At 58.5% G+C, this 9,697-nt stretch overlaps 1 protein-coding gene across 1 annotated transcript; it reads right to left on the bottom strand.

The window, feature by feature from the left end:
* Positions 1-2,197: 2,197 nt before the first annotated feature.
* C1QTNF6 (C1q and TNF related 6) lies at positions 2,198-9,697 on the bottom strand. Its single transcript, XM_029953908.1, has 4 exons — positions 9,569-9,697; positions 6,682-6,940; positions 3,782-4,349; positions 2,198-2,451 (listed from the first exon to the last, which is right to left on the bottom strand). The coding sequence occupies exons 1-3, from the start codon at positions 9,578-9,580 to the stop codon at positions 3,802-3,804; spliced, it is 819 nt and encodes a 272-aa protein (XP_029809768.1). The 5' UTR covers positions 9,581-9,697; the 3' UTR covers positions 2,198-2,451; positions 3,782-3,801.

Below are 9,697 nucleotides of genomic sequence, written 5' to 3'. Positions count from 1 at the left end.
GCTCAGAACCCTCCAGCAACTCCCCAGCACGTGGGAGGTCAAGTCCAGACTAAGGCAGACATCCGAGGCCTTATATGCCTTGGCCCCTCCCTCCCTTTCCAGCCTTAAATCCCGTCCTGCTCTGTCTCTCCCGTCTTTCCTAACATTTCCATGGCATGCTTCCCTCTCCAAGGGCCCAGAACATAGACCGCACAGGCCCACGGCCCCCTCTTGTACCCCGCTGTCCCTTTTCCCCCACACCCTATGTCTTTCAAACTCCTAGTCATCCTGCAAGGCCCTGCTCAAATGCCCCCTCCCCTAAGAAGCTTTCCTATATCACCCTCTCTAGAATTCTCTATGCTCTTCCCCATACTCCAGCGCAACAGAGAAAGGACCTCCCATGTGACCTCCAGACACGCCCTACCCAAGCCCATGTGATGGACCCAGGCCACTCATCCAGGTAGCCGGCCCCCCAGGAACACAGCCAGGCTCAGCCGCCTGCCTCAGCCCTGCCCCTAGTTTTGACTCAGATCCCCGTCTGACCACCATTCCCCCCCAATATCCCCTGCATCCCCTCCCCCACCATGCCACCTGACCGAGCAACGGCCAAGTGGAGGTGAGGTCCCCTGATTCCTACTCTAGTCTGTTTTCCATTTCACGAGCCTCTTCTCCTCCTGCCCCTCCTCTTCCCTTCCTGGTTCACTACCATTTCAGAGGGAAATATTCTTTTCCAAATATGTAACCGAGAGGGATCGCCCCAGGGTGAGGAGGTAACCACACAGGCTAGCTGGAGTCACCAGGACTAAACATTCCAGATCTCCTGGGGCACAGTGCCCCCCCCCATTCCTGGCAGCAGGCTTGGGGGCCTCCAGTTTTCCAAGACCTTGCCTTCCGGGAGGGTCCCCATCACAAGGATCCAAGGGCTTTCACCACCCATCAGAGATAAGCCACCAAGCCAGGAACTGGGCTCCTGTGGGACAACCTGGCCCAGGCAGATGTCAGAGGCCACTCTGAACCACGGCGAGAAGCAGTGTCTGTAGCAAGTCCACTGAGACAGTGGAAGAGCTGCTCTCTGGGAGCCCTGAACTCGTGTGGCCCAAACGTGCCTGGGACCTTTGGCCTCAGTTTACAAAGAACAAACCTCAATCCTCCTGCGGGTGCTGGGCAAGGAGTTTCAAAAGCTTTGCTGCCAGGAAAAGAATAAATAAGTAAAAGCCTTTATGAATCAGCAAAGCCACTTGTCCTCATGATGGGACCGTGACAAGGGGTCCTGGCACTGGGGGCAACCGTTACCACTGGGGGCGCAGAGAGGGAGTGCTGGCTAGGCCGATGGCCGATGGCGTGTGGACGGAACCTGGGCGGAAAGCGCGCCCTCGGATCGCCTCCCGGTGAGTGGCCTCAGACCTGTTAGGAGTCTCTTGGGTGAGCGCCACAGGAAGTTCAGGTATCGTGGGTAACTCCTTCCGTGACCCTATGGGTCGCAAAGACACGAAGACTTGCGTCTGTCCCTGCCTGCGTGGGCCACCGGGCCGTGCTGAGTCCAGGGCCGTTCCTCCGGTACAGATCACACACAGCACCTAGGAAGCTGTCTAGCACAGCCGTGGGGAGGCGCAGGGTGGCCCCGTCCAGCCTGTGAGGGGAGCCCCTGGGGGGAACTTCAGAGGTAAATACACTTAGGTGAGTGGCCACAGCACTGGCTTGGCGTCAGAACACGCCGAGCCTGTCCACTATAGAATGACGTGTGTGTTTCCCCCCAGAGAATGGCCGACAGTGCTCTCGTCAGTGTTAAATACGGACAGTGAGACAGAATCCCCCAGGAGGGGCTGTGGGGCTTTGCTCGGCACTTGAGGGTGATGCTCCCCAGCATACAGTAGGTGCTCAACACGTGTGGGTCAAAGGATAAATGTGGTCCTCACGGGGCAGCCTCTCTGCTGATCCTCATGGTCACGACACGAAGTAGGTTATCTTCGTCCCCATTTTCCAGACGAGGAAACTGAGGCTCAGATGTGTGGAGACTTGCCGGAGGCCACAGCCAGGGCATGATGGGGCGGGTTCCACTGCCTCCCAGGCGCACTGGCTGGTGAGTGACAGAGGGGCCCAGTCTAGCACATGGAGAGGTGCCCTGGGCTGCCTCAGTCTCCCGACCTCCCAACGGGGTGCCGGCCAAACCAGGACAGGCTGCCCTGGGGGGAGCCAAGTGGAAAGAACCAGCCTGAACTGCCAACGAGACACACGGACTTTAATCACTGTGGACAAGCAGGGCAGGGGTGGAGTCAGGCTGGGGGTGGCTGTACAGCATCAGCCTCGAAGGCACCTGGTCACGTCCTGCTGCCAGCCCCCAGGCACGTAGCCATGGACCCATCGGCTACGAGCGAGCACCAGAGATCACGGCCGGGGCCACCTCTGCCCCGGGGTCTGCGTGAGCACCAATGGGCGGGGGCCGTCTCGCCCCTGGAGAGAGGTTCAGGCCGCCTGGAGAGGAGGGAGAGAGAGGAAGGCTGGACTCGGCCATGCTGCCCCACCCTGGGGGAGGGAGAAAGGACAGAAGCCCTGACGTCCCTAATTGACCTCGGTCTCGCCCAATTCAGTTCCCTAGGCTTGCTGAGGGGTCCAAAGCCTGGCCCACTGCCCGGTGGCATTTGTGAAGGCAGCACCGGGCCAGAGGAGGCTCTGCTGGGCAGGAGATGTCCACCAGGGCCTCAGCACCTTAACCGAGCCTGGAAAAGCCAGGGACACTGACTGGGCTGGTGAGAGGGGCCAAAGAGGGTAGGCGAGCACCTGGGAGGCAGGCACCTTCGGGAGGGGGCGCCGATAGGGTGAGGAAGGAGCCTTGCAGGTGACCGTACAGTTGTATGAGCTGTGGCTCTGGGCTCCCTGACCCAAGGGCCCCCTTTACCTCAAAACACCCCGAGCCCCTGGGCCCTCCCTCAAAGCACCCTTGGCCTGACCAAAGCCTTTCTGGGGTTTCCTTTGATGAAGGGCATTGGCAGAGAGGAAAGGAGTGGCAAGAAAGAGCATAGACCATACTCCACCAGCCTTGGGGAGCTGTGGGTAATGAGGCACCACGGTGCTGCCCAGATCCAGACCCGTGTGACAAGGGCCACAGGCATTTATCTGGGTCTGGTTGTGGGATCCTGTGTCTCCTCACCGTGGCTGGACAGGCACTCACCAAGGGCAAGGCCTGTGTCCAATTCACCCCAGATTTCCCCAAGCCTGGTTCAGAGTGCATGTTTGATGAATGAATAAGTGAACAGCAGCTACATGGGAGGGTGCCCACAGGAGAGAAGGGGAGGGGGCAAAGGAACAGAGGAGGGGGAGCCCCAGAGGAATGAGAGACCTGAAGGAGGTTGGGAAAAGTCTAGAAGGTTTGGAGGATTCCCGAATATTCAGAAGGTATCTGAAGGTGAAAGTTCTAGAATCCGGTGACTCAAGCGGGGCCCATAGACCAGCACCATCAACATCACTCAGGACCTTATGAGACATGCAGAATCGTGGGCCCACTCCGGAGTCAGAATCAGAATCAGAATCAGAATCTGCGTTTTAGCACAGTCCCCAAGTCATGCAAATGCATAGTCAATCTGGGAAGTGCTGGTCTAAAAAGCTGGGAACATTCTAGAATGTTTAGGTCAGAGGGCTTCTTAAACTAGGTCCAAGAGAGGAAAGAAAGGGGTGATGGAGGGAAGAAAGAAGAGAAAGACCACCCGGAATGCCAGGTCCTGGGGGCCCACTTTACGGAGGGGAAAACTGAGGCCTCGAAGAAGAGGGACCTGCCCCCACCCTGCCCCCCTGCAGAGCCCCCCACCTGCACCCCTGCCAGAGGTGCTAGTCCTCCTCAGGCTTGATGAGGTGGCCGCTGAAGGTGATGTAGGTGTCCACGTCGTCGCTGTAGATGGCGTTCTCGCGCTCGCGCTTGAAGAGCCGCACCCAGACGCGGTCCCCGGGCCCCAGGGCCAGCATCACGCTCTGACTCTGCATGATGCTGCGGTCGCTGGGCTGCGCGTACAGGATGACGGCCGCCTGCTCGTTGTGCATGATGTGCACGTACGTCTCCTTGAAGTTCCAGCTGTGGACGTTGAGGCTGAAGAAGTAGAGGCCGCTCAGGGGGGCGACAAAGTGGCCGGTGGCCAGGTTGAAGTGGCCGTCAGGGTTCACGAAGACGGTGTCGAAGAGCAGCGTCTGGAAATCCTCGCTGCTGTGCAGGGCCGTCTTGCGGCCCACGGAGAAGGCGGAGAAGCGCATCCGGCACGGGCCCCCGGGGCTGCCTGCCTGCCCCTTGGCGCCCTTGGCGCCCTGCGGGCCGCGCTCCCCCTGGGGACCCTCCCTGCCCAGCTTCCCGGGGCTGCCCAGCAGGCCTCGGTCTCCTTTGTCACCTGTAGGGACAAGAAGGGGAAAGTTAGGGCAGGCGCCCAGGCCTGCACCAAGGGAGTACCTCTGTGTGTTTGCAGAAGACACCGGAAGGAGGCCAGAGAAGGAGCCCAAGTTTACTGAGCCCCTACTGCATGTCGGCTGTCACCTCGCTGAATGCCCCTCTAAAGAGGATTCCATGAGCAACTCCGCTCCCAGGAAAGTCAAGGGACTCGCCCAGGGTCACACAGCTCAGGGGAAGCAGGAAACGCAAGACTCAGGACAGTCTGTCTTCCGCCTGCCTCTTCCCCTCCCCCTCCAGTGAAGGAGTGATAGGATCCCTGGGAGGCCAGGCCCCAACCCGAGAGTCACCACACCCAGCCAGACTGCGGGGGCAATGCAGGGGGAAGGGAAAAGCCCCGGTTAGGAGCCAGGCAGCCCCTGGCTGGGATGATGTCCCACTGGGGCGTTTCCTGGGCAGGGTCTTGGTCATCTTGGATCACGTCCACCTTGCAGGGGTGTTCCTGGGCCCTCAACAACACGTCCTAGGGACAGTGCCCTGTAACCACCCAGCAAGTCTCAGCCTGCCCCCACCTGCTCTGGGGCCTGTCAACATCTAACCTGAGCCTCAGGCACGTACGCCTCTGCCCAGCCTCTGTTCCAGCTGACCCTGAACTCAGGAGAAGCAGGTGACCGCCTGCATCTCAAGGCACCTGACTGACCCCACTGCCCATCACAGCGCCTGAAATCACGCCATCAGCCACTCCCCTTGGAGAGCCCGGCACGGCCTCGTGTTTTCCCAGGGTCTCCTATGACCATGAAAACATTGCTGGAAGAGTGGAGGGGGACCCAGCCCTGAGGAGAAGGCGCCCTGAGGGACACGGGGAGAAGGGGGTCCACAGCTCTGCACAGCTTTGGCTCAACAGCCTCCGTGGAGACCGGTCTGGTCGTGTGCACAGCACTTTACGGCTTGCGGACCACTGCTGTGCCCCGGCCCCGAGGGAGGGAGGGGGCAAAGGGGGGCTTTAGGAGAGGGGTTCCTTCTCCTTTTTACACTTGAGGCAGCAAGCCGGGGAGGGAGGGGCGAGCCTGACCCACAGGGCACAGGGCTGCCGAGCAGCGGGGCTGGGACCAGGAGTCCTGACGCCAGCCAGGCACCTTCCAGCGAAATAGCCAAGCATCCAGCCCCCTGGGCAGACAGCTGAGCCTGGCCCAGGAATGTCCTTGACCTGGGCAGTGTGGGGGAGGCACCTCCAGCAGCCAGTTCGGCAGGCAGTTTGGGTCTCAGGCAGGGGCCCTGCAGGCCTCGGGGACACGGAGCTGGAGGAAGGGAGGCGACCTCACCCCCCGAAATCTAAGGGCCAGAGGGTCTCAGAGGTCAGCCGAACCCTGACCCTCTGGAGACCTTGGGACAGACCCCAGCTCCGCTCCTGACAGCTGTGTGCTCCTAGCACAGCTCCTCCCTGGTCACGGGCTCAGTTTCCCCATCTCCTAAGCTCTGGGGGCAGTTGTCAGCGCAGGGAGAGGGGAAGGGGGTCTGGGGCCTGGCCCCAGCCCCAGCTGCCCGCAGCCCCCAACAGCAGAAGCCTCTTCCTGATTCTAGAGGACAGCGAGCCAGCTCTGACCTGGACGCCCCAGCGGTTGCCCACAGGTCTCCCTGCTTCCACCCTGGTCCCCTGCTGGCTAGTCTCCATGCGACACTAGAGGGATCCATTTGAAACCTAAGTGGGGTCAGGTCCCTGTGCTTGAGCCCTCCCCTGCTGCCCATCTCTCAGAGGGGAAGCCCAAGTCTGATCTGGCCCCTGCTTCACCTCCAACTTCAGCTCCTTCTCTGGTCCCCTGCTCCTTAAACACACCAGACCCACCCCTGCCCCAGGGCCTTTGCACCTGCTGTTCACCTTGGAATACTCTTCCCTGGATACCCACATGGCTTCTCCCTCACCTTCTCTTTGAAACTACACTGACCACCCCCATGTAGTATGCAGCCTATCCCCCTGAGGCCCCTTCCCTGCTCTGCCTCGCCACTGCCTTAGCATTTATCACCATCGAACATTGTGTCTCACTAACTTGGGCAATATATTTATTGCTCACTGTCTGCCTCCCCGATTAGGATGGAGGCTCTGTGGTAGGAGGCGTCCCTGTCTGGTTTATTCATGCTCTGTCCTCAGAATTCAGAACGGTCCTGGCACATAGTAGGTGCTCAGTAAATGTATGAATGAAAGAAGGGGTCTGGGACTATCTTCCCTCCTGGTTTTTCCTGCTCCATCCACCTCACCTCCCAGCCCTGGAAGGGACCCCCACATCCCCCCACCCCCCACCCCCACTCCCGGCTAGCCTGGGCCACGTGTGGGCACTCACCCTTCAGGATGGTGATGTTGATGTAGGGCCTGACCTCAGGCAGCACGTACAGAAGGGCAGATGGAGAGGCCGAGGACATATCTGCTTCATCAGCAAGGGTGAGGGGGTCCTCAGAGTCACAGCACCGGCGACAGTACCCACGGGGACGGGAGGCCACGGCTTCCCGAGAGGTGGGCTCCTCAGTGGGGACCCCAAGCACCAAGAGAGGGAACAGAAGCACCATGCAGAGGAGGCCCTGGGCGGCTAACGCCATGGCAACCTGGAGCAAGGAAGGAGGGGCAGAAACACCATTTAACTGAACATCTACACTGCGCAGATACCTGGCCTGGAAGCTGCCAGCACAGCACCTCCCTGCCTGACCTGACTCAGGGAGAGAGTGATCGTGCCCCCATTTCACAGACGGGAGACTGAGGCCCGCCCAGAGAAGCAGCTTCTCCAAGGTCACGAAGAGGCTGGAGGCAACGCAGGAGCCTGTAGGCTGAGTCCCTGGAAGCCCCCCCAGGGTATGGAGGGTTCTAGCACCTGTGGGCCTGGGAAGGCAACCCCTCTAGGAAGCCATGCCAGGAACAGACAAGGGTCCCTGGAGGCCTCCTGCTGAGGTGGGCGCGGAAAAGCCCCCCACCCGCCCAGCCACCCCAGCAGCATCGACAAACACAAAAGATCTGGTAGGCTTGTTCTTCAGGAGAGGGACACATGGCTGGGCCCAGGGTCTGACACAGCAGCACCATGGCCCCAAGAAAGGGGCCAGAAAGTTCATTTCTTCTAGCGGTCTCAGGAAGCAACCTCTGTTGCAGAGAAAATGCACGGCGCTCTGCTGCTGCTGCTGTGTCTTTGAAAGTATAGGAGGAGACACGCAGAACAGCGGGCTGCAGGCGACCTGAGCCTAGACTGTGCCTGGGTGCGAGGCAAAAGGAGGTGCCTCGCTGGATGGACGCGTTAGAAACAAATAAAGAAAAGAAGTCATTTTTGGAAAGACTGCAACACTGAGGGCTTGTAGCTTGGCAAGGGCTGGTGTCAGCCCACCTCCCTTCTCAGCACCTTTGCACAGTCAACAACCCACACAACCCTACACAGAAGCCCTGCAGGGAAGGCTCCAGAGTTAATTCATTGGAAGATGGCTGCGTCAATCATCCTAGATCTACCAATCAGCTGCCAAGGGGGCAAATTGGAATTAGGGAGCAGGATTAGGAGGTCTGGAAACTTCAAAAGGCTCAGAGGTGCCCAAGGGTTTATGAAAGATCAGTCTTTGGCCTTGGCCAAGAGAGGATCCAGGGTTCCAAGAGAGGGGCAGGAAGTGGCCGGGACAGCAGACACTGGGGACAGGCTGGGGCTGGGTGGGCAGGAAGCCAGGCAGAGAGCCTTTGAGGTGGTAGCAGTGTTTGGGGGCTGGCACTTTATCGCAGGATCAGAAACTCAGCTCTTGAAACCAGACTGGTTTTTACACTTCTGGCGTTTTCTTTGTTTATTTCCTTTTCTCTCTCCTTTAACATTTAGTACGATTCAAAAATATTTTTTTTGTGGTTAATACATGTAGAGAAGGTAAAATTATTATTATTTTTAAATGCTATTCTATCTCCACTGAGCACGGAGGTAAGAGATGGGTTTTTAAGAGCAGGAAGCGCCCCCGCCCCCAACCCACTCTGGGGGCTGCATAGCAGCAGCCAGTGGATGGGCAGGCGGTCCCCAGAGACACCACCCGTCTCCCAGAGGTGACCATTGTCAAGCTCCCCCTTGCTCTGGTTTCCCGGCTCTGCTCAATCAGGCAGATCAGCTTCTCAGACAGAGATCAACCTCATCTCTGTCCAAGATTATCATCCGCATCTTGTATTTATCAATGTCACATCCCAGTGATTTTTGAGAAGAGCAGAAATCCCCTTTTTCTCCTGGTCATAGATGTGACTTTCTGCAGAAAGGCAAGGCCTTACAGCTGGACCTGAGGTCCCAGGATAGTTTACAAGTTGTGTGACCTCCGGGCTAGGGTCTTAACCTCTCTGGGCTTCCCATTCCTTGACACTTAAAAGGAGAAGAAACCTCCACCTGCCTCCCAGGTTATTTGGAGGATCCAATGCAGGCAAAGTGCCTGACTTGTAAAAGACTCTGAAAAAAAGAGCGGGGGAGGCGGACAGCAAGAAAAGACCATCACAACATTGCAATAACACTGTAGGGTGACTCTACTCATCGGGGTGAGCTCTGAGTAATGTATAGAATTGCCAAATGACTAGGATGTAGTCATCTATGCCTGAAACTAACATCGTATGTCAATTACACTTCAGTAACAAGCAAATCGAATAGAGCAACGTGTTCCTTCTGCAACCAACAGACCTCTTCCAGTGCCTGCACAGCTGGGAAGAACAGTCTCTCCCAGAGAACTGGTGTGGTTGGTGATGTTTCTGTTGGCCCAGGCCAGATGGGAGTCAAAAGGCTCTGAGACACAGAACTGTAACCTGGGAAGCAGGAAGTAGGAGGCAAAGCAGCCTTGAACAAGAGTAATAATAACCAGAGCCGTGATCGCTGACTGGCCCTGGGGGAGGGGGCCTGGCAGGGATCAAGCGTGGGGGACCATGTCATGGAGGGCAGAGGGTGGATCTGGGGGTCCCTGCTGCCTCCACTCAGGAGCTGTGAGCCCTCTGGGGAGGGAGGGAGCCGGGCCTGCTGGGTTGAGCTGGTGAATGTCCAGGCAGGGGCAAGGAATAGCTGGAGCTTTGGGGCAACCTTCCTGGGGGTGGGGGAGCTGAGATCTCAGCAGGAGAAGGAGAGGGGCTGGCCAGGGACAGAGGGAGAGAGCAGAACCCAAGAGGTGCCCAGGAAGACAGGAAGGAGGAGGGGAATTCTGACCCCAGCCCCTGGGGCACTGCTGGAGGGAGTTACAGAACTTTTCATCACTCACCCTGTATCCCATGGCCTCCACAGCGGCTCACAGACCCCCAGCCTCTGGGCAGCCTCTGGCTCCTTGGACCATGTCTGCTTGTTGCTGGCCCGGACCCCCAGGCCAAGCAAGCAAGCTGAAGAGGGAGGG

This window comes from Suricata suricatta, chromosome 10 (genome assembly GCF_006229205.1).
Source record: "Suricata suricatta isolate VVHF042 chromosome 10, meerkat_22Aug2017_6uvM2_HiC, whole genome shotgun sequence".
Taxonomy (NCBI): Eukaryota; Metazoa; Chordata; class Mammalia; order Carnivora; family Herpestidae; genus Suricata; species Suricata suricatta.
Note: the sequence above shows the minus strand (reverse complement) of the source record. Positions and strands in the feature narration are given on the sequence as shown.

Excerpts from the sequence above, each read along its gene's own strand:
- C1QTNF6 (XM_029953908.1), bottom strand. Across the intron at positions 4,350-6,681 it reads CAACATCACCATCCTGAAGG|GTGACAAAGGAGACCGAGGC; the intron begins GTGAGTGCCCAC and ends TTGTCCCTACAG.